Source organism: Mytilus galloprovincialis, chromosome 12 (genome assembly GCF_965363235.1).
Source record: "Mytilus galloprovincialis chromosome 12, xbMytGall1.hap1.1, whole genome shotgun sequence".
Classification (NCBI taxonomy): Eukaryota; Metazoa; Mollusca; class Bivalvia; order Mytilida; family Mytilidae; genus Mytilus; species Mytilus galloprovincialis.
The window spans coordinates 1,005,311-1,032,069 of record NC_134849.1 but is presented as its reverse complement, the minus strand read 5'-3'; the positions used below and the strand labels follow the sequence as shown (position 1 = coordinate 1,032,069).

The following is a 26,759-nucleotide window of genomic DNA, read 5'->3' as shown; positions in this document are numbered from 1 at the left end:
CATTATTACAAGTATAAGTTCGTACATATGCAAGATTAAGGCAACAAAACTATACAAGATTTAAGTTTAATGATTGCTGTTTTTCATGTAACAATAACGCCATGTAACCGTAGCCTCCGTAATTATTGTTACATTCGTAATTAATCAGTTCCTTATCCGCCTTTGCATTCCGGCATTTAGTCTCCTATGTAACAATAATATTTTTATTATTGTTACATTTTCATGTAACCGTAGCCAGTGCCTATTTTTTTTTCTTTTTTTTCCCGACCGACCGACCGGACTTTTTCATGGGGAAAATCCGTAAACCAACAAATTAAAAAACCGTGGCCTTATATTAAACTGTTTATCTTCTGTCTCAATATCAATAGATGGATCAGACTCATATTCTTCAATGACAGTTTTGATATCCCCTTTAACTTTTTCAATAAACTCAGTTTCCTTCAAAAGACTGTTATTAAATTTCCATGTACCCTTCCCTCTAATCTTGCTTGAAAATTTTAAATCAATAAGTACTGGAGAATGATCCGATCTATAACTAATTCCTATATCTGATGAAATTACAAATGCTTCTATATCAGAGGTAATCATGAAGTAGTCCAAACGACTTTGTTTGCGATTTGGATCCCGCCATGAGTACCTCTTTTCAAAAGGGTGTTGCAGGCGCCATATATCTAATAAATCAAGGTCATGCATAACCTCATGTATCTTAGCTTTTGACTGAGGGTTATTTTCATTTCTATAATATAATGTGTCCATCTCATAATCTTGAACAATATTCCAATCACCCACGACTACAGTTGACGAGTTGCCAAAGTGGGATATTTTGTTTTTTATGTTGTCAAAAAAGGCTGGTTCATCATTATTCGGTCCATATATTGCTGCCAAAGTTATACGATAGTCCTGAATGGTGATATCTAATATAACAAAATTACCAGACAAGTCTATGGTTTCTCCATGGATTTTAAATTCAAAAGTATTTCTGAAAAGAACAGCTACCCCTCTACTTTTACTAGAAAAAGAACTAAATTTCCCCACATATCCCCATTCATGCAGCCATTGTTTTTCTTTTTCAGATGTGCTATGGGTGTCTACTAATATAATTATATCATATAAGTCCTTATATTTTGTAAATATATCAATTCTTTTAACTGTTTCTGATAAACCCCTGCAGTTTACACTACCAATAGTTATAGTCGACATAATATTATCAAGTGGTTAAACAAGAATAGCTTAAATAATAATAAATATAAATATCTATAACCCCAATATATCCAAACAGTATCAACAAACCATACACATGTGCATCTATACGTAAAAGTGTTTTCCCAATGTTTCAATTTTTTACTTAGAGTTACCCCCCCCCCCCCCAAAAAAAAAAGTGTCGAGAGTATCATAGTATAAATAAAATGAGCAAATATTTTTGTGCTATTAAAAGTAAAACTGAAAGATATATAAAAAAATGCTGTAAAACTTCATTTGTACCTCAATTTTTAATTTGTGTTTTTAAGAGAGACAAATTCTCAGACAATGTATACCAAAGAATAGCATATATAATAATAAAAGTCAACATGCTAATTTATAATCCCCATGCTAAATAAAAGAAAGTAAAGTAACGAAATAAAGAAACAAAAAAAAACATAATAACAACAAAGCATTTTTATCAACACAGGTACATGCAATAATACAATTGAAGAAAAAAAGAAAAAAAACCACATACAAATATACACATACATATGCCATAAACATGCACCTTTAAATCCTGATACACAAAACAACCATCTTTATATACAATTGAATTAAAATTGCTGACCCCATCTTAACTGTACATGTACATGCATCTCTCATCAGCTCATTTCAGTGTTACATGTATATTGTATTTATCCAGAGTGAAACTAACACTTAAACATTTATTGTATGATAAAATGTATTGACAAGGGTTTCATTTAATAAGTGTTTGTTTATCAATCTCACGATTATGTGCAGAGATTCCTCTGAAGTAGTACTAGGACAAATTCACAGTTATAATTTATAGGTCTACGAGTCATTTTTTAACGGTTCATTATTCTCGCAGAGACCAGAAAAGATTTTACTTCTTTTTCCAAGAGGAGATGGTGTTCGGTGTATTTTTGCATATCAGTGAAGTGGCCCAGAAGTTTTTAAATCGAAGACTAGCTTGAAAACCGATTACTTCTTACCAAAAATATTAAAAATGTGTATTTCAAATGTGCAGTTTTTGTTAAATTCTCTACCGGAAGTTTTGAAACGGATAGTAGAATTAAAGACAAGTACGGAAATAGACCCTAAATTCCGTAAAAAAAATAAAACAGGTATGCCACTCCCTGAATATACAGGCTACAATGCAAAGGTTCAAACTTTCAACTTTGGTGTTGAAAACAATATAAAAAAGAATGACATTTTTACAAGATATCAACAAATAATAAACAACAATAAACAACTTTGAATAAAGGTATAACAAATTTGTAATGTTAGAACCGGTCCGCATTATACGGGAGCTATTCTTATGAGCCCAGTTTCTGCCTTATGTTGTCATAAATGTCAAACCGATGCCGATCCCCCTTGCTGTCGGTGCCATATATGTGACCGTTGAAATACCACGCACTGGTGACATCCTCATGCAGGTATAGTCTATTTAGTAGCCCTTGGTTCAGTTTTGTAACATCGTCAGAGATGCGGACTTCTAACTTCTCATTGATAAGTTTTCGATATCGCAAAATAGAGATTTTCGATTCCATGCGCATAAATTTAACAAGAATTGGTCTAGGTTTGCCGTGTTTTCCTGGTATCCTGTGTGCTGCTACAATCTCTGATGGTTCAATATTTACACCCAGTTTACTTATCTCATGAAAAAAACTATGAGGCAATCTTTCCCCCTTTTTTTCTGGAAAGTCAAATATTTTAATATTTTTTTTCCTTGAGTATTGTTCATTCCAGTTTGACAATTCCATTGCTTCGGTTGCACGTTTACCCGTATTTTCAATCTCCTCTTTCAAAAGCCTGTTTTCTTTGTGAAGGTTTGCATTTTTTTCTAATATATTAGCATTTTCAAATTCTACACTGTCTATTCTTTTACTAAGTCTAGATACCTCTGACTTAAAGTGCTGTTCTACATTTTCTTTATTTGTTTGAATTTCAACAATCATTTCTTTTTTAAGTTCTTTTTTCATCTCTTTTTATACGAATGCAAATTTTGAAAAAATTTTCGTCGTATATTGCTATCACGTTGATGTCGTCGTCTGCGTCGTCGTCGTCGTCGTCGTCGTCCTCCGAATACTTTTAGTTTTCGCACTCTAACTTTAGTAAAAGTGAATAGAAATCTATGAAATTTTAACAGAAGGTATATGACCATAAAAGGAAGGTTGGTATTGATTTTGGGAGTTTTGGTCCCAACATCTTAGGAATTAGGGGCCAAAAAGGGCCCAAATAAGCATTTTCTTGGTTTTCGCACTATAACTTTAGTTTAAGTTAATAGAAATCTATGAAATTTTGACACAAGGTTTATGACCACAAAAGAAAGGTTGGGATTGATTTTGGGAGTTTTGGTTTCAACAGTTTAGGAATTAGGGGCCAAAAAAGGGCCCAAATAAGCATTATTCTTGGTTTTCACACCATAACGTTAGTATAAGTAAATAGAAATCTATGAAATTTAAACACAAGGTTTATGACCATAAAAGGAAGGTTGGTATTGATTTTGGGAGTTTTGGTCCCAACAGTTTAGGAAAAAGGGGCCCAAAAGGTCCAAAATTAAACTTTGTTTGATTTCATCAAAATTAAATAATTGGGGTTCTTTGATATGCCGAATCTAACTGTGTATGTAGATTCTTAACTTTCAGTCATGTTTTCAAATTGGTCTACATTAAGGTCCAAAGGGTCCAAAATTAAACTTAGTTTGATTTTGACAAAAAATGAATCGGTTGGGTTCTTTGATATGTTGAATCTAAAAATGAACTTAGATTCTTGATTATTGGCCCAGTTTTCAAGTTGGTCCAAATCTGGGTCCAAAATTAAACTTTATTTGATTTCATCAAAAATTGAATAAATGGGGTTCGTTGATATGCCAAATCTAACTGTGTATGTAGATTCTTCATTTTTGGTCCCGTTTTCAAATTGGCCTATATTAAGGTCCAAAGGGTCCATAATTAAACTAAGTTTGATTTTAACAAAAATTAAATTCTTGGGCCTCTTTGATATGCTGAATCTAAACATGTACTTAGATTTTTGATTATGGGCCCAGTTTTCAAGTTGGTCCAAATCAGGATCTAAAATTATTATATTAAGTATTGTGCAATAGCAAGTCTTTTCAATTGCACAGTATTGTGCAATGGCAAGAAATATCTAATTTCACAATATTGTGAAATAGCAAATTTTTTTTTTAATTAGAGTTATCTTTCTTTGTCCAGAATAGTAAGCAAGAAATATCTTATTGCAAGATTTTTTTTTAATTGGAGTTATCTTTCTTTGTCCAGAATCAACTTAAATCTTTGTTATATACAATATACAATGTATATTCACTTTTTACTACCAACTGATAAATTTAAATGATCTTTACCATTCAGTGATAACAAGCAGTTTTTTTACATCTTGATATTTTATGATGTATTTGAATGAGTAGTTATTGTTGCAAACTCCATTAGAATATTTTAATTGAGATTAGTTTTGGAATAAGGGAAAGGGGGATGTGATTAAAAAATTGGGTTCAATTTTTCTCATTTGAAATTTCATAAATAAAAAGAAAATTTCTTCAAACATTTTTTTGAGAGGATTAATATTCAACAGCATAGTGAATTGCTCTAAGAGAAAACAAAAATTTTAAGTTCATTAGAACACATTCATTCTGTGTCAGAAACCTATGCTGTGTCAACTATTTAATCACAATCCAAATTTAGAGCTGAATCCAGCTTGAATGTTGTGTCCATACTTGCCCCAACCGTTCAGGGTTCAACCTCTGCGGTCGTATAAAGCTACGCCCTGCGGAGCATCTGGTTTCATTTGTGCAAGCAAGCTTGTAACTGTTTCAGTGACAATCATTTTAACGTCTTCTTTTTTCAATATGTTTTTCATTGAATTCCTTATCTCATTTAATTCGGTTTCGATGCATAAACCACATAAACCATAAACCGCTAGAGAGACATGTATGGGGGCGTTTTGCAGATTTTGGTTTTGCAGGTGTTGAGTCATTAAATACAGAGTCATCATTTTCCTGTGTAGCAGAGAGTTTGCCAACATTAGCTGTCGAAACAAAGCTCGTAATTTGTTGTTGTTGCGTCATTCTCGGCTTACGAGATATTTTAATGTTAATGTATGAACAATATATAGTTATTGTATAAAACTTGCTTTGTTTACAAACAATTTACAATCTATTTTTCGAACTATTCTACCGTGAGTTTTATTTACTCAATTAAATCACTACCAATATCTATATTTAGATTGTTTTTTTCTTTTGTCCGAACTTCAAATGGCTATTAAAGTATCTTTCTTTGGTAAATGCATCAAAATTATTATTCAGAAAGACTCACATATTATTACTTGAGATTCGAAAGTCCAAGAAAAATCATATACAGAACTGTAAAACTTCAAACTAGCACAAAAACATCGGAGCGTCAATACCCTCGACTAGTCACAGACGCCATAGTTTCACTTGCATACTTGGTAGGATTATTTGTTATCATATTCTCTTGACCATACTGTACTGTCGATCTGTCCATCCATACACAATACACAGATAGTGTTAATGCAGATAGCTTGCATTAATTAGTAGGATTATTTGTTATCATATTTCCTTGACTATACTGTACTGTCTGTCCGTCCATCCATTCACAATACTCAGAGACCGTTTTACAGATAACTTTCATACTTGGTAGGATTATTTGTTATCTTCTTTTCTTGACCATATTGTATTGTCTTTTTGTCGGTCCATCCATACACAGAGATTGTTTGACAAATAACTTGAATACTTGGTAGGATTATCTATTAGCATATTCCATTGACCATATTATTGTACTGTCTGTTTGATGTGATTTTTTATGTGAGTTTATGGACCTGGACTTTGACCTTTTTAGACAACTGTAACACAATGACTCATTGTGAACAGTACTCCTCTGCGACTATTCAACAAAAAGCTGTCATGCTTGGTAGTATTGTTCGCCGTTATGTGTAGTTGGCCATCTTATACCAACATGTTGATTGAATGATTTTAATAGGAGTTATGGAACTTTGACCATTTTATCGACCGCAAAAGACAAAGACACATTGGTTTTCGCACTATAACTTAAGTTTAACTGATGGATCTTTATGAAATTTTACCATAAGGTTAGATACCACAAAAGGAAGGCTGGGATTGATGTTGGGGGTTATGGTACCAACAGTTAAGGAATTAGGAGCCAAAAAAGGGCCCAAAATAAGCATTTTTGTAACTTCCAGACAATAACTTGTGTGTTAGTGTATAGATCCCCCTGACATTGTACCACAAGGTTCCATATCACAAAGGGAATGCTGGGATGGATTTTGGGGGTAGTTGCCTCAAAGTTTAAGGAATTAGTGGCCAGAAAGGGGCAAAAAACAAGCATGTTTTGAATTTTTTTTGGTCGTATATTGGTATCACATTGGCGTCGTCGTCTGTAGTTGTCGTCGTCGTCCGAAGACATTTGGTTTTCGCGCTCTAACTTTAGTAAAAGTAAATAGAAATCTATGAAATTTAAACACAAGGTTTATGACCATAAAAGAAAGGTTGGAATTGATTTGGGTGTTTCAGTTTAGGAATAAGGGGCCAAAAAGGGCCCAAATAAGCATTTTTCTTGGTTTTTGCACAATAACTTGAGTAAAAGTAAACAGAAATCTATAAAATTTTAACATAAGGTCTATGACCACCTAAAGAAGATTGGGATTGATTTTGGGAGTTTTAGTCAAAACAGTTTAGGAATTAGGGGCCAAAAACAGGTCCCAAATAAGCATTTTTCTTGGTTTTTGCACAATTACTTTAGTATAAGTTAATAGAAGTCTATGAAATTTTAACACAAGGTTTATGACCACAAATGAAGGTTTGGGTTGATTTTGGGAGTTTTGGTCCCAACGAATTAGGGACCAAAAGGGTCCAAAATTATGCTTCGTTTGATTTCATCAAAAAATGAATCATTGGAGTTCTTTGATATGCCAAATCTAACCGTGTATTCAGATTCTAAATTTTTGGTCCTGTTTTCAAATTGGTCTACATTAAGGTCCAAAGGGTCCAAAATAAAACTTAGCTTGATTTTAACAAAAAATGAATTCTTGGGGTTCTTTGATATGCTGAATCTGAACATGTACTTAGATTTTTTATTATGGGCCCAGTTTTCAAGTTGGTCCGAATGGGGGTCCAACATTATTATATTGATTAAGTATTATGCAAGAGCAAGAAATTTTCAATTGCACAGTATTGCGCAATAGCAAGAAATCTTCAATTGCACAGTATTGTGCAATAGCAAGAAATATCTAATTGCGCAATAGCAAGAAATTTTCAATTGCACAGTTTTTATGAAATATTCTTTGAAAATTGGAGTTATCTTTTTTTGTCCAGAATAGTAGTTGAATCAACTAAAATCATTGTTTTATACAATATACAAAGTATATTCACTTTTACTACCAACTAATAAATTAAAACAATCTTTACCTTTCAGTGATTATAAGCACTTTTTTTTACATTTTAATATTTTATGAATAGTTATTGTTGCAAACTTCATTAGAAATTTGAATAGAGATCAGTTTTGGAATAAGGGAAAGGGGGATGTGAAAAAAAATTAGGGGGGGGGTCAATTTTTCTCATTTCAGATTTCATAAATAAAAAGAAAATGTCTTCAAACATGTCTTTGAGAGAATTAATATTCAACAGCATAGTGAATTGCTCAAAGGCAAAAAAAAAATTTTAAGTTCATTAGACCACATTCATTCCGTGTCAGAAATCTATGCTATGTCAACTAGTTAATCACAATCCATATTTAGAGCTGAATCAAGCTTGAATGTTGTGTCCATACTTGCCCCAACCGTTCAGGGTTCAACCTCTGCGGTCATATAGGTTACAATACACCATTAGATTTTATGGGCGCAGCCATTTTATGAGCATAACATGGTATTCAGAATTAAGAGTATGGCGAATCCTGATTGGTCGATATGTGCTCCCGTTATTTTTAATTTTTAGAGACTTCGTGCACTCTGCTTTATACAAAAGGCAAAATAAAAATTATTCCGTAGCCCTAAAGGCACTGAGATGACTTTTCAACGCTAGGACAAGACCCGTATTTTTAAGGGCAAAATTGATAGGCATGGGAGATCAGTACAAAATACTCTAAGAAAAGCAACGCGACCCTATATTTTTTAGACCAAAAAATACTGTCCTAATAACTTTTCTTTGATTCTAGCAAGGTTTCGTTAAGAAAATCAACTTTCTAAAGTCTGTATCTCGAAAAAGGCTACCATTGTCGCCTATGGGGAAATTAATTGTTTATTTCAATCTATACAGCATCGACATTTCTTTATAATAGTGCTCAAAAAGTGTCAAAAACAGTAATTTTACTTGACATTTGATGTGAAACGGTATTTTTTGGTGACAAATGAAATATTGATTATCTAGTTTTTAAGCTATAGTCTGTTTCATATTGGTATTGCATTTTACCTTAGAAACAAGGGTGGGCTCGACTTTTGACTTACTGTGGAACGAATATGTCATTTTCTGAAGTTCTGCTGATTTGTTTGAATAGAGCAAGTACACGTCTAGAGTTTGTGAATATAAATCGATTTTTAAACATAACAATCTCGACCCAAGTGCTGTTATCGAAATTACCAAATTCAGCGAAAATGTACGGAAATGATCTCCTTCGAACATTGAAATGTTCACACGAATATAAAACTAAAAGAATAAAATAAGCATGCCATTTTGTAGTTAACAAACAGTTATCGATGTCAAAACACAAATATTAACACATATTCCATATTTTGAAATGCTATAGTCTGTTTCAAAAATGTACTTTTTTACGAAAACGGTTTCATTTAAAACTGTTGTTCAAAATTCACCGTAGTAGTTATATATTGGTTTGGTTTTGTTATCAATATAATCAGTACTTGATGATATATAAAGAATCATTGGAGAAAGTGGGCATTATCTTCAGTCCCTTTTTAACAGAACCGCATTTACTCAAAAAAACTGATTTTTTTTCTTCACATTTTTCGACTGGGGTCACCTCCGATAAAAAATTCTGAAAATTCAGAGAGTAAAGCCAGAACGGTTTGAAGATAATTTATTTGTGGCATATATATTTGTGCATCTAACGCACTATGAATTGCACGATACAAGAAAGTATTAAATACCGTATAGGTTACAATACACCATTAGATTTTATGGGCGCAGCCATTTTATGAGCATAACATGGTATTCAGAATTAAGAGTATGGCGAATCCTGTTTGGTCGATATGTGCTCCCGTTATTTTTTATTTTTAGAGACTTCGTGCACTCTGCTTTATACAAAAGGCAAAATAAAAATTATTCCGTAGCCCTAAAGGCACTGAGATGACTTTTCAACGCTAGGACAAGACCCGTATTTTTAAGAGCAAAATTGATAGGCATGGGAGATAAGTACAAAATACGCTAAGAAAAGCAACGCGACCCTATATTTTTTAGACCAAAAAATACTATCCTAATAACTTTTCTTTGATTCTAGCAAGGTTTCGTTAAGCAAATCAACTTTCTAAAGTCTGTATCTCGAAAAAGGCTACCATTGTCGCCTATGGGGAAATTAATTGTTTATTTCAATCTATAAAGCTGCGCCCTGGGAGCATCTGGTTCTAGTTTCAGGACAATAACTTGTGTGTAAGTGTATGGAACTTTCTGAAATTGTTCTACAAGGTTCCATATCACATAGGAAAAGCTGGGTGTGAGTTTGGGGGTAAATACTCTAAAGGTTAAGGAATTTGGGCCCAAAAGGGGCCAAAATAACAAGCATTTTTCTAGTTTCCAGACAATAACTTGTGTTTAAGTGTATGGTTCTCTCTGAAATTGTACTGCAAGTTACCATACCACAAAGGGAAGGCTTGGATTAAGTTTGGGGTGACGAATCATGAAGGGCTTCAAAAAATTATGGGGGATTTGTTTTTTCTTTAAAATTTTCTATTTTAAGCTGTTTTTTTTCTTATTTATATTTAAAAGCAAATAATAATGATATGGTAGGAGTTACACACCAAACAGGATGTTAAAATTATTATATTAAGTATTGTGCAATAGCAAGAAATTTTCAATTGCCTAGTATTGCGTAATAGCAAGAAATCTTCAATTGTACAGTATTGCACAATAGCAAGAAATCTTCAATTGCACAGTATTCCGCAATAGCAAGAATTTTTTAATTGCACAGTATTGCACAATAGCAAGAAATATTCAATTGCACAGTATTGCGCAATAGCAAGAAATCTTCAATTGCACAGTATTGTCCCATTTTGAAATTGGTCTACATTTAGGTTCAAAGGGTCCAAAATTGAACTTAGTTTTATTTTAACAAAAGTTTAATTCTTGGGGTTCTTTCATATACTGAATCTAAACATGTATTTAGATTTTTAATTATGGGCCCAGTTTTCAAGTTGGTCCAAATCGGGGTTTGTTTGATTTCAACAAAAATTGAATATATGGGGTTCTTTGATATGCTGAATCTAACCATACAGTATTTAGATTTTTGATTTTTTGGGCTCTGTTATCAAATTGGTCCACATTGGGGTAAAAAAAGTTCAAAATTGAACTTTCTTTGATTTCATCAAAAATTGAATTCTTGGGATTCTTTGATATGCTGAATCTAATCATGTATTTAGATTTTGGATATTGGACCATAATAGTTAAATTTAAAAAAAATAAGTTCTTAGACCACATTCATTCTGTGTCAGAAACCTATGCTGTGTTAAATATTTAATCACAATCCAAATTCAGAGCTGTATCAAGATAAAATGTTGTGTCCATACTTGCCCCAACTGTTCAGGGTTCGACCTCTGTGGTCATATCAAGCTGCGCCCAGCAGAGCATTTTATCAGACTATTGTTATACACTGACACCTTGTGCAGCCTATTGCTAATGACTCTAATTAATGCTAATCCTCTGATACAGTTTGACAGACAGCTCTTAAGCTTGGCAGGATTTGTAGGTCTTTACTAGTATATGAAGTTAGCCATATTATACCGACATGTTGATTATAGATCATTTTACAGGAGTTATATATGGGACTTTGACCCTTTTGTACACTGACTGAATGACACCTTGTTGATATTGATATTGACTTTACTAAATGCAACACTCCTCTTTGATATTGTTTGACAGCAAGCTCTGATACCAAGTCTCAAACTTGATAGGATTGTGTTTGCCATCATGGGTAGTTGAACATATTATACCACCATGTTGGTGCAGCTCTCATTTATTAGGAGTTATTGGACTTTGACTTTTTTTTTACATATATAAATATATATGCAGGGATCTCCATGGATGAAAATTGAACCATGGAGGAACTTTCACCATTACAAACCGTGTCTACGCTGTACAGTGTAGCGCGATCTGAAGTATTTTATCCCTCCATACAAGGAATGGTGAACATGCTAATTCATTGCTTATTTAAATTATATTTATTTGAATTTTCATTAATATAGAATTATGTATACCACAATGACACCATGTTTGGCCCTTTGAATCACATCTCAAAAAACACTTTATAATGTAAGCTATGATTTGTTGTACAACTTTAAACTTGCACACAATTTAATCCTTATGCAAAGTTTAATTACATGAATTAAAAATGATTATTGTACATAGACACGATGAAGAATGATGTTTTGAATCATACAAAATTATCGAACTATTTATTTATAGGCTGTAAGTCGACTGGGAGATCAAACAATGTATCAAGAGTGTCAAGACTTAAAGGTAAAAATCTTAGACCAGTCTAATCGGGAAATTATGTTGGTAATCAAACAATCACTGGAAGAGTTGAAAGAACTGAAACTTACAGTGGATAATTTGGGAATGGAACACTCTAGAGTGACAGAAAATCTTAGAAAGTTACAGACTTCCCACAATACTTTACAAACAGAATACTCAAAAGTTATGGAAATTGTGAAAGATCCAATACGAGAGAACATCAAAGGTACGTTATACTTATTGATACAGATAAAAGTAGACTATCAATTGACAGGGTAAATATTTACAAATTCTTCAATTTCTCATATATTTGGCAATGTTTTAATCCTATACGTCACGTATATTGATCGGAACATATATCAATATTCCCTACAGAAATTGAGGTAATGTGATTTTATTATAAAACTTTTTCCCGAGATGGCATGGCCAACTGAAGTGACATGGATATACACAATTTTGATAACACCTAGGAACATAAACTGGACAATTCAAATCTTGTATACAGATGTATAATGGCCTCAAGTTTCCATCTTAATATATTGTTTGTTTTTCTTGATCTCATATTCTTTGTTAAGTGACTAAAACATAGACTATATTCTTCATTACAAACAGAACTTAGATTTAAACTGACCACAAGCATGATACACACTTGGCTGATACACACACACCTGATTTTTGTCTCGCCTGTGAAGAAAGTCGCAGTATGGGAGACTTGGGTATGGAAATCCTGTGGGATCTACGGCATAAACTATAATAAAGCTTCATATTTCAGAATGTAGAAGACCTGGATGCTTCATACCTCATTTTCATGGTTGCGTGACTGCTTGAGAAAAAAGAATTACAGTTTTCTTTTTTAAGTGAAATACTCACTTATTATGAGTATAAGAATAACTATATTTGGTATATGGATTCTTGCAACGTATACATGTCCGTCAAGTAGGGTTCCCCTGACCTCGACCTAATTCTATGTATCAAGGTCAAGGACAATGGACATATGACAGACAAAATCTTCCTAACATAAGGTATCCGCACACAAGGTATCAAGGTTAAAATTTCATGGTAAAGTCCATATCTCAGATAATATAAGCGATAGGTCAACAATTTTAGGTGTATGGAATGATTGCAATTTCATGGTCCATTGGGTAATTTTTAGTTTGTATGGTTTGATCTGTTTTTCAGATACTATATAATCAATAGGACCAGTATATTTGGTGGAGGGAATGACTGTCAGTTGTATACATGTCTGTATGACAGGTTTAATCTAACCTTGACCTCATTTCCATGGTTCATTAGACAATTGTGTGTGGTTTGGTTTATTTCTCAGATACTATAAGCAATATGTCAGTTATATTTAGTGAATGGAACAATCTTGAGGTGTACATATCTGTCTGGTACAGTTCATATGACCATGACCTCATTTTCATAGTACATTGTTAATGGTAAGATGATGAGATACTAGTAGTAAACCCTTCATATTACAGACTTTCAACATGAGTTCAATGATAACGTAAAACAGGCGAGACATTTCAGTGTGTTCACTCTTGTTTCTATTATTTAGAGTAATACTATCATTCTATTTGGTATATACAATCCTTTTTAGGTATACATGTCCATGACACAGGGTTTATCTCACCTTGACCTCAGATTTAACAGAATCTAGGCTAACCTATAAGGGACATGTAACCTTGGAATACACATGTAAAATTGTGTGCATAGTCAGATCTCAGTAAGGTCATTATCCTTTATTCACCTCAAATTGATGTACTCAAATATATATAGTAAGTAAATAAAAAGTCTTTGCAGTGATATTGGATACGTTTCAATTTTCAACAAGTGACTGAGCTTAACCATTTGTCATGTTTGTGCTTATTCAAAGAGCAGAGCATCATTCAATAAATTTGTAAAACCTATGGAGTTATTAAATGTATGCAAAGTACTAAATTTTTAAATAATTTATTCATTGTTATTGTGTGAAAAAAAAGGATTTATTACCAACAGAAGCTGCATTACAAGGTTTTTTTTAGGGTATGCTCAATTACTGAAAAATAAATATCACTTTGGACCCCGAAAATTTCACCTCACATGTGCAAATGCCTCAGCTTCGAAACAAGCCATCATACATATATAATTACATTAGATGTATGTTTCATTAAAATACTTTATTCTGATTGGCTAACTGCAAATCACGTGTTATTCCTTAAGCAATTGCATCACTCAATAAAACTTATCATTCATGATAACATGTGGTCCCACATTAAAGTGCACAGTTAAATTAAAATAAAAAAAAATATAAAATTGGTGTTTTCATGATCATAGCTAAAAGCTAATTATAAGTATTGAATGCTTCTTTTTGTAACTTCATAGGGTTGTAAAAGCTTTCACCATGCGCACATTTTTGTATTTCGGTCAACGCTTTTACACCCCAATATATAAGTTCCAAAAAGAAGCATTCAATTCTTAAATGCAAGTTTGCCATATGGGCAGAGGAATTGAGTAAAAATCTACCATTATCGCCTTCCAGAAATGAATTGTGCATATTGAACAAGTAGGCCAATAACACAGCTTTGTCCTCGCCAAAACTTTTTTTACACTTTGTATAAAGGTGTATAACTGTATCATTATATGACGCTGTTGTGTTATGACCTTAATGTGACCTTGACCTTTAACCTGATGGTCAAATTAGTTGATTTTTGGGAATATTTTTTTATTTGGCGTTTCATATTTAGTATAAGGGTTCACCAATGAGTCCACACCATGATGAATGATCATTCAATTCAAGATCAAATACTCAAGTATGTTCAGAGGAACCCAAAATCATGTATTTTAATGATTTATTTTACAATTTGTTATAATTTTTATAGAACTGATCCTTGGTTAACCAAGGCAATATGTTAGTGTCTTACTATTAAGTATATATTTGAGGGGTTATTTTCAATTTCGATTGTATCAAGACAAGTAGATGTGATATGATGGCCAATGAGGCAAATATCGACAAAAGGACAGGCAGGTATACAACCACTGGTCAGCATCCAGACATCAACAATGAGTACAACAGATATTGTATAGCAAATTGTATAGTAAGGTATGAAAGGTTTTGAGATAACAAAATGTGAAACAACTTACACCATAGACTTATTTCACCATTTTATATCTGTTTTAAATGATTATAATTAATTCATATGAATAGTAAGTTTTTTATGCCCCGCCATAATGGAGGGGGCATTAAGTTTTACCCTTGTCTGTACGTATGTATGAACGTCCGTCCGGACGTCCATACGTCCCAAAGTTGGTTTTCTTTCTGGTTTGCCAAATTGCAAATTTTTCGTTTCCGTTCACTAACTTTAGTTTGCCTCAACCAAATGTTATGAAATTTATACACAATGCTTATTACTACAAAATACAGATCAAGTTTGAATTTTGGTGGTGTCACTTAAACCGTTCTAGAGTTGTGCTGCTTTAGTTTCCGTTCTCTAACTTAAGTTTGCCTCAACCAAATGTTATGAAACTTATACACAATGCTTATTACCACAAAATACAGATTAAGTTTGGTTTTTGGTGGTGTAACTTTTACTGTTCTAGAGTTATACCACTTACAAAAGGAAAATTGCTGAATTTTTCGTTTCAGTTCTCTAACTTCATGAACTTAGTTTGCCTCAACAAAATGTTACGAAAGTTATACACAATACTTATTAATAAAACACTCAGATCAATAACAAATTTGGGTAGCATCACTTTTACTGTTCTTCAGTTATGTCCCTTTATATCTTTAAATGATATGCAAGCGGGGGCATCATCTGTGTCCCATGGACACATTCCCCCATTTATTTTATTTCTAATTAGCTACACTTAATATGTTTTTCAGAGCTGATAAAAAAACAAATAGAAGACTGGGAAAAGAAAGATAAGATGTTCGTGTCTACAAGAGCCAGTGATTATGTCATGGAACAGTTACAGGACAACAGTTGTTTGACATTAACCGCCCCATCAGGAGTTGGAAAATCATTTATTGCAAGACACACAGCACTTCTTTTAAAGAAGGAAGGGTACAATATAATACCAGTGTACTCACCAACAGACATTAGAGATTATTATCAGCCTGGTAAACAGACCGTCTTCATTGTAGATGATATTTGTGGAAATTTCACTGCCAACCAACAACAGATTGAGAACTGGAAACAACTGTTACCTGTGATTAAAACAATAATGGCAGACAAATGTTGTAAGATTATTGTATCTTGTAGATTACAAGTTTATAAAGATGATAAGTTTAATATATTATCACCTTTTAAATCCTGTGAATGTAATTTAATATCAGATAAGTTATGTCTTACATCTGTAGAGAAAACAAATATAGCAAAAATTTATATTGGCACAAGCATGACAGACATTGATGATTCATCTTCTAAATGTGATTTTTTCCCACTCTTATGTTCCTTATATCACGAAAAAGAAGATGTAGATGTCAAAGAATATTTCAAAAATCCTTTTGATGTCTATAAACGTGAGCTAGACAGGTTAAGTGAGCATGGTGACGAAGGAAACTATAAAATATGTAGTCTTGCTTTATGTGTTATCTTTAATAATCAGCTAAATGAAACATGGTTCCAGGGTAAAATGACAGATGAACAACGACAGATCATACAAGACACATGTGAGGCTTGTGAGTTCAACAGTATACCAAAGACAAAACTAAAGAAAGCACTTGACACTCTAGATGGTACATTTATATGTAAACAGAATGGTATTTATAGAACTCTACATGATAAACTGTTTGACTTTCTTGCTCATTACTTTGGTCAGAAAATGATAGAATGTTTAATACACCATGGTGATAGTGATTTAGTACATGAACGTTTTATCTGGCAGAAGTCACCAGATGACAAGAACAGTAATATAGACTTCATTATTGAAATACCAGATAATTATTTAGAATCATATTTAGAAAGGTTTATAAAGGACTGGTTAGCAGGAAAGGTGTCAGCTGTATTCAGTAATAATAATATAAAAGTATCATCATTCAGACAACAGTTAATACAGTACTTACAACAACTAGATAAATCACAACAAGTAACATTAGCCAGTACCAAGGATACAGTGGTACCAAAGGAGAGCTGTGATTCAGGTAATACTCCACTGGTATATACTTGTTATACTGGTTATACTGATATAGTCCAGTGGATTTTACATAATGATGTGGATTTGGATCAGTGTAGAGATAATGGGGTTACTGGACTGTACATGGCAAGTCAGGAAGGATATACTGGTATAGTAAAGTTACTGTTAGAGAGGAATCCTAACGTTGATTTCTGTAGCAAGAATGGCTGTAGTCCTCTGTACATGCCAAGTCAAAATGGACATACTGATGTAGTAAAGTTACTGTTAGAGAAGAATCCTAATGTTGATCTATGTACCAATGGTGGCTGGAGTCCTCTGAATACAGCAAGTTCTAAAGGACATACTGATATAGTAAAGTTACTGTTAGAGAAGAATCCTGATGTTGATCTATGTAACAACGATGGCTGGAGTCCTCTGTATACAGCAAGTGATGAGGGACATACTGATATAGTAAAGTTACTGTTAGAGAAGAATCCTGATGTTGATCTATGTAACAAGGATGGCTGGAGTCCTCTGAATACAGCAAGTGCTAAAGGACACACTGATATAGTAAAGTTACTGTTAGAGAAGAATCCTAATGTAGATCTATGTAACAAGGATGGCTGGAGTCCTCTGAATACAGCAAGTGCTAAAGGACACACTGATATAGTACAGTTACTGTTAGAGCAGAATCCTAATGTAGATCTATGTAACAAGGATGGCTGTAGTCCTCTGTTCATGGCAAGTCAGAATGGACATAATGATATAGTAAAGTTATTGTTAGAGAAGGATTCCAATGTTGATCTATGTACCAAGGATGGTTCTACACCACTGATCCAGTCATGTTGGAATAATCACACCAGTATAGTACAGCTATTAATTAAACATGAACCAAACATTAATGCCCAGGCATCTGACGGTGGTAATGCTTTATATTTAAGTGCATGGAATGGAAACACAGAAATAATGCAGTTACTGTTAGAAAACAATGCTGACTGTAATATCTGTATACACAATAAACAGTCTATAACAGATTTATTAATTAATCATCCAAGGAGAACATTAGCTGAACAAAAGCAGGCTAGTTATGATTTTCTCACAAAGCATACATTATCAGTTGTTACAGATTATATCAATAAGAAGTCAGTAGATTATGTTTTTGATGTCGATGCTGGTTCTTCTCCATTACATCTTGCTTGTTTTATGGGTAGAATAGATGTAGTCCGTTGTCTTCTGAACCACAATGCTAACATTAACATGACAAAAGAAGATGGAACTACACCATTATTTTATGCATGTGAAGTAGGACATGAAGATATTGTATGTTTATTGTTAGATAAAGGAGCAGATACACAGATATGTAGACTAGGTGGGGCATCTCCGTTAACCATTGCAACAGATAATGGACATACATCTATAGTAATGATGTTAAAAATCACACAAAGAAAGAAGAGAGTTAAACTTTCTTCTTAACTCTTGTTCTTTTGTCAGTGGTTCTTTGTGACATGTTAAAGAAACCTGCAAGGGATGTTAAATGTCTTTTTTTAAACTCTTGTTCTTTAGTCGGTGGTTTGTTATGATATGTAATTATCATGCAGCAGATGACAAAAACACCCTTTTTATTTTCTTGTTGTTAGGTGTTTGTTTATGTTTGGTATTTACTGAAATTCATCCTATCATATTCTCTCTATTTCTACACATGCAGTTAAGCTTCACATTTCGTGAATATATATCTTAATTGTATTACAAGGAATAGAAGAAACATTTTAGATTCAAATGCAGTAAAAATATTTTGTTGATGCCAATGAATAAAACTGTACCACACTTAGTACACATTGTATTTCTATTGTTACTTAGTATTCTTTTTAATTACTTCATTGATTTCTAAATTCACATTTCTTTCTGCCAGATTAGCCAGGTCATTTTTTGTCTTATTTAGTGTAACAATATTCAATTCAGAAAACAAATAAATAAATACGTACATCAATACAATACAGGTATCGGAAAACAAGTGATAAGTCACTTGTAAAATTGAGAATGGAAATGGGGAATGTGTCAAAGAGACAACAACCCGACCAAATAAAACTCTTTTTGAATGGCGAAATTAATTACAATGGACAGACAAATTTACAATCATATATCATTGCCTAATTTGCTTCTCATGTTAAACATTCAACATTTTACTGTATTATTGGTAGGATAGGTGTAGTCCGTTGTCTTCTGAACCACACTGCTAACATCAACATGACAAAAGAAGATGGAACAACACCATTATTTTTTGCATGTGAAGTGGGACATGAGCATATTGTACATTTATTGTTAGATGGTGCAGTTATATATAGCGGTATGGGCTTTGCTCATTGTTGAAGGTCGTATTGGGGCCTCATAGTTGTTAATTTCTGTGTCATTTGGTCTCTTGTGAAGAGTTGTTTCATTGGCAATCATACCACATTTTCTTTTTGTATGTATACAAATATAGCCTACCATTTTATTTGTATTGTAATGTAGAGTTATGTTTTCTCTTGTGTAACATTTTACTGATTGTATGACATACCTTTATGTACTGTATACAAACATAGACTACCATCTTATTTGTATTGTAATGTAGAGTCGTGTTTTCTCTTGTGTAACATTTTACTGATTGTATGACATACTTTTATGTACTGTATACACATATAGAGCTACCATCTTATTTGTATTGTAATGTAGAGTCGTGTTTTCTCTTGTGTAACATTTTACTGATTATATGACATACTTTTATGTACTGTATACACATATAGAGCTACCATCTTATTTGTATTGTAATGTAGAGTCGTGTTTTCTCTTTGTGTAACATTTTACTGATTGTATGACATACTTTTATGTACTGTATACACATATAGACTACCATTTTATTTGTATTGTTATGTAGAGTCGTGTTTTCTCTTGTGTAACATTTTACTGATTGTATGACATAATTTTATGTACTGTATACAAACATAGAGCTACCATTTTATTTGTATTGTAATGTAGAGTCGTGTTTTCCCTTGTGTAACATTTTACTGATTGTATGACATACTTTTATGTACTGTATACACATATAGACTACCATTTTATTTGTATTGTAATGTAGAGTCGTGTTTTCTCTTGTGTAACATTTCACTGATTGTATGACATACTTTTATGTACTGTATACAAATATAGACTACCATTTTATTTGTATTGTAATGTAGAGTCGTGTTTTCTCTTTGTGTAACATTTTACTGATTGTATTGCATACTTTTATGTACTGTTTACAAATATAGACTACCATTTTATTTGTATTGTTATATTGGTTCATGTTTTATGTACTGTTTACAAATATAGACTACCATTTTATTTGTATTGTTACATTTGTTCATGTTTTATGTACTGTATACAAATATAGACTACCATTTTATTTGTATAATTACATTGGTTCGTGTTTTATGTACTGTATACAAATATAGACTACCATTTTATTTGTATTGTTACCTTGGTTCATGTTTTATGTACTGTATACAAAATATAGAGCTACCATTTTATTTGTATTATTACATTGGTTCATGTTTTATGTACTGTTTACAAATATAGACTACCATTTTATTTGTATTGTTATATTGGTTCATGTTTTATGTACTGTTTACAAATATAGACTACCATTTTATTTGTATTGTTACATTTGTTCATGTTTTATGTACTGTATACAAAATATAGAGCTACCATTTTATTTGTATTGTTACATTGGTTCGTGTTTTATGTACTGTATACAAATATAGACTACCATTTTATTTGTATTGTTACATTTGTTCATGTTTTATGTACTGTATACAAAATATAGAGCTACCATTTTATTTGTATTGTTACCTTTGTTCGTGTTTTATGTACTGTATACAACTATAGAGCTACCATTTTATTTGTATTGTTACATTGGTTCATGTTTTATGTACTGTATACAAATATAGAGCTACCATTTTATTTGTATTGTTACATTGGTTCATGTTTTATGTACTGTATACAACTATAGAGCTACCATTTTATTTGTATTGTTACATTGGTTCGTGTTTTATGTACTGTATACAAATATAGAGCTACCATTTTATTTGTATTGTTACATTGGTTCGTGTTTTATGTACTGTATACAAATATAGACTACCATTTTATTTGTATAATTACATTGGTTCATGTTTTATGTACTGTTTACAAATATAGACTACCATTTTATTTGTATTGTTATATTGGTTCATGTTTTATGTACTGTTTACAAATATAGACTACCATTTTATTTGTATTGTTACATTTGTTCATGTTTTATGTACTGTATACAAAATATAGAGCTACCATTTTATTTGTATTGTTACATTGGTTCGTGTTTTATGTACTGTATACAAATATAGACTACCATTTTATTTGTATTGTTACATTTGTTCATGTTTTATGTACTGTATACAAAATATAGAGCTACCATTTTATTTGTATTGTTACCTTTGTTCGTGTTTTATGTACTGTATACAACTATAGAGCTACCATTTTATTTGTATTGTTACATTGGTTCATGTTTTATGTACTGTATACAAATATAGAGCTACCATTTTATTTGTATTGTTACATTGGTTCATGTTTTATGTACTGTATACAACTATAGAGCTACCATTTTATTTGTATTGTTACATTTGTTCATGTTTTATGTACTGTATACAACTATAGAGCTACCATTTTATTTGTATTGTTACATTTGTTCATGTTTTATGTACTGTATACAACTATAGAGCTACCATTTTATTTGTATTGTTTCATTGGTTCATGTTTTATGTACTGTATACAACTATAGAGCTACCATTTTATTTGTATTGTTACATTGGTTCGTGTTTTATGTACTGTATACAACTATAGAGCTACCATTTTATTTGTATTGTTACATTGGTTCATGTTTTATGTACTGTATACAACTATAGAGCTACCATTTTATTTGTATTGTTACATTGGTTCGTGTTTTATGTACTGTATACAAATATAGAGCTACCATTTTATTTGTATTGTTATATTGGTTCATGTTTTATGTACTGTATACAACTATAGAGCTACCATTTTATTTGTATTGTTACATTGGTTCATGTTTTATGTACTGTATACAACTATAGAGCTACCATTTTATTTGTATTGTTACATTGGTTCGTGTTTTATGTACTGTATACAAATATAGACTACCATTTTATTTGTATTGTTACATTGGTTCGTGTTTTATGTACTGTATACAAATATAGACTACCATTTTATTTGTATTGTTACCTTTGTTCGTGTTTTATGTACTGTATACAACTATAGAGCTACCATTTTATTTGTATTGTTTCATTGGTTCGTGTTTTATGTACTGTATACAAATATAGACTACCATTTTATTTGTATTGTTACATTGGTTCGTGTTTTATGTACTGTATACAAATATAGACTACCATTTTATTTGTATTGTTACATTGGTTCGTGCTTTATGTACTGTATACAAATATAGACTACCATTGTATGTGTATTGTTACATTGGTTCATGTTTGATGTACTGTATACAAATATAGACTACCATTTTATTTGTATAATTACATTGGTTCGTGTTTTATGTACTGTATACAAATATAGACTACCATTTTATTTGTATTGTTACATTGGTTCGTGTTTTATGTACTGTATACAAATATAGACTACCATTTTATTTGTATTGTTACATTGGTTCGTGTTTTATGTACTGTATACAAATATAGACTACCATTTTATTTGTATTGTTACCTTTGTTCGTGTTTTATGTACTGTATACAAATATAGAGCTACCATTTTATTTGTATTGTTACATTGGTTCGTGTTTTATGTACTGTATACAAATATAGACTACCATTTTAATTGTATTGTTACATTGGTTCGTGTTTTATGTACTGTATACAAATACAGACTACCATTTTATTTGTATTGTTACATTGGTTCGTGTTTTATGTACTGTATACAAATATAGACTACCATTTTATTTGTATTGTTACATTGGTTCGTGTTTTATGTACTGTATACAAATATAGACTACCATTTTATTTGTATTGTTACATTGGTTCGTGTTTTATGTACTGTATACAAATAAAGACTACCATTTTATTTGTATTGTTACATTGGTTCGTGTTTTATGTACTGTATACAAATATAGACTACCATTTTAATTGTATTGTTTCATTGGTTCGTGTTTTATGTACTGTATACAAATATAGACTACCATTTTAATTGTATTGTTACATTGGTTCGTGTTTTATGTACTGTATACAAATATAGACTACCATTTTATTTGTATTGTTACCTTTGTTCGTGTTTTATGTACTGTATACAACTATAGAGCTACCATTTTATTTGTATTGTTACATTGGTTCGTATTTTATATACTGTATACAAATATAGACTACCATTTTATTTGTATTGTTACATTGGTTCGTGTTTTATGTACTGTATACAAATAAAGACTACCATTTTATTTGTATTGTTACATTGGTTCGTGTTTTATGTACTGTATACAAATAAAGACTACCATTTTATTTGTATTGTTACATTGGTTCGTGTTTTATGTACTGTATACAAATAAAGACTACCATTTTATTTGTATTGTTACCTTTGTTCGTGTTTTATGTACTGTATACAACTATAGAGCTACCATTTTATTTGTATTGTTACATTGGTTCGTATTTTATATACTGTATACAAATATAGACTACCATTTTATTTGTATTGTTACATTTGTTCATGTTTTATGTTCTGTATACAAATATAGACTACCATTTTATTTGTATTGTTACATTGGTTCGTGTTTTATATACTGTATACAAATATAGACTACCATTTTGTTTGTATTGTTACATTGGTTCGTGTTTTATGTACTGTATACAAATATAGACTACCATTTTATTTGTATTGTTACATTGGTTCGTGTTTTCACTTGTGTATTTAATCCTTTCTATATTTTTGCTAACATGACAAACACCTATATTGTTTGTTTTGTTTGGATGTTGGGGAACTGTATAATTGCAAGATAAATATGTTGTATTTAATCTGTTAATAGAACTAATTATTACGACACGTAATAACCATAAATTCTAAAGAAGAAAAAACAGTGATCTGTATATGCTAAAGAAATAATATTGTATTACAGCAGGCCTGAAAGGCCATGTAAGATCTGTCATCACTTTGGGTCCATTGCTGTTTGTCTTTCCATCTATTGCTTTTCAGCTTTTGAAAGATGATTTTATTTGAAACCTTGAATGAGTTTTTACTTAATTTTGTATGCATTTTTATACGACCACAAAAAAAAATTGTGGTCGTATAATGGTATTACGTCGTCATGGTCCGATGAATTTTTAATTACCTCCCTTACACTGCTGTTAAATTATCTATTAAGAATTTTTGTATTGTTTTGAGATGGTTAGCTGTCAATTCATTTAAGAATATACTATTTTAATAAGTTAAAATTGCTGATTAAGGTAAATTAAGTTTAGCTATGATTATGTATGTCATTTTCTATTTCAAGACTTTTATGATGTATTTAAATGGGTTATTATGGTTGCAAACTCCATTGGAAATTGGAATTGAAATTATGATCATAACTGAAGGAAAGAAGTTTTTTTTGGGATAAATTCAAATCATATAACCAATTCTAAGTTCTTTGACTACCGTTATTCTGTGTCAGAAACCTATTATGTGTCAAATATTGAATTACAATCCAAATTCAGACCTATATCAAGCGCGAATATTGTGTCCATTTTTGCCCCAACTGTTCAGGGTTGGACCTCTGTGGTCGTATCCAGCTGCGCTCGGCGATTTATTCCTTCTGGTTAAACATTCAAAATTTATAGTCACCCCCCCCCCCCCCGGCAAAAACATATAGGTTTTCAATAAATTATCTGTTGGTATATGTCTTGCTCATTTTGATTATCTTGATATCTATAAAATACATAGACATTTTCGTATGATTGATTTAAAGATTCTTTTTTCTTATGTAACTTTTAGTCTTTATATTGGTGAAATAGTACTGACAAAGATAATACTAAAGATATTGTTTTTGTTTCACGTCTTATGACTAGCTTGGTATTAAACATGATTGAAACTCTCAAAAAGGATCAGAGGCAAAATTGCACTAAAAATAATGAGTAAAGCAGGAAAGACTTTTCAGTGTGTGCACTCTTGTTTCAAATTCTTTGATCTCTTTTGGAAGTTATGAAAGTAATAGACTGAATGATGTGTATAACCACTTTGCTTCAAAAAAGTATGATACTTACTTACTTACTTTGCCATTTTTTTTTTACCATTTTGTAGTAACCTCATAAAGTTTTAACATGGCAGCTAACAGCATTTTTAAGTCACTATCTTATGTCCCTGTTTTACTGTCTAGAGATGCCATGTAATCAATGCAGACTCAAGTTTATTATAGTTAATTAACTCCTTGTAAGTTTCAGCAAAATCAATCTATATATTGTGATAAGTCTCAAGTAATAGAATTAAGAATTTCCAGTAACAATTATTTTTACCATTTATTACTGTTTGAATTATATATTGTAATATAGAAATATAGTTTGATGATATAAAAATAATCATAATAAAATCATTTATCAGTATTTTCTGTATTTTTATTCACTTAAATATATGTTAATTTGTTAAAAAGACTGATAGTTATTGTCTTCTACGTTTGAATTGGGTTTGAACAGTATTCAATGTGAATATGATAGATTTGGAGAATGCATTCATCATTTTGTCTTTGCAGTTTACAATTCATAATGACAAATTGTGCAATTAACATGACTGAGTAGTGCAACCAACTTTTATACAAACAAAGCAAGTAGGCCAAACAAACCTTTTACTTGCTAGCATTAACTACAAAAGTCAACTTGGCTTTATTATAATCATATCATAAAAGATGTCTGGGAGTCAGCTTTCCAGTTTTCTTAGGGACAGAATAATCCAAAAAAAGTTTTGAGGCCTATACTGAGTTTTAGGTAACTAATATAAAGATATGGAGATGTGATATGATTGCCAATGAGATTATTATACCATAGAGACCAAAATTATATGTCATCAACTATAGGTCATCATAAGGCCTTCAACAATTAGCAAAACCTATAACTGTAGTAAGCTGTATAAGGCTGAGACATAACAAACTATGTTATATTTCAAACAAACAAGAGTACACACGTTTTAATGTCTCGCCAGCTTTACTGACCATTGATTTTATGTTGAAAGTTTTCAAGATAAAGGTTTAACTAAAAAAATCACAGAAACTCAGGTCAAATAAATGCCGTCAAACAGACATATACACCTTACAATTTTTTATACACAAAATGTAATTGACCTATTGCTTATGATAATTGAAAGACAGACAAAACAAACAAAAAACACTTAACAATAACCAATGAACCATGAAAATGAGGGCAAGGTCAGATGATACCTGCCAGACAGACATATACACCTTACAACCATGCTATACACCAAATAAAGTTGACCTGTTGCTTATAGTACTGGAAAAACAGACCAAACCACAAAAGCTTAACATTGGCCAATGAACCGTTAAAATGAGGTCAAGGTCATATGATTATTGCCAGACAGACATGTACACCTTACAACGATTCCATACACCAAATATAGTTAACCTGTTGATTATAGTACTTGCAAAACAGATCAAAACACAAAAACGTAACATTAAACCAATGAACCATGACAATGAGGTCAA

At 31.7% G+C, this 26,759-nt stretch overlaps 1 protein-coding gene across 1 annotated transcript in view; it reads left to right on the top strand.

The window, feature by feature from the left end:
* LOC143054234 (uncharacterized) overlaps positions 1 to 18,496 on the top strand; it is a 66,712-nt gene extending 48,216 nt beyond the window's left edge. Inside the window, exons 4-5 of the mRNA XM_076227164.1 lie at positions 11,882 to 12,155; positions 15,792 to 18,496. Of these exons, the coding sequence (XP_076083279.1) occupies positions 11,882 to 12,155; positions 15,792 to 18,496 (2,979 nt within the window). The remainder of the gene's footprint in view (positions 1 to 11,881; positions 12,156 to 15,791) is intronic.
* The last annotated feature ends 8,263 nt before the right edge of the window (positions 18,497 to 26,759 follow it).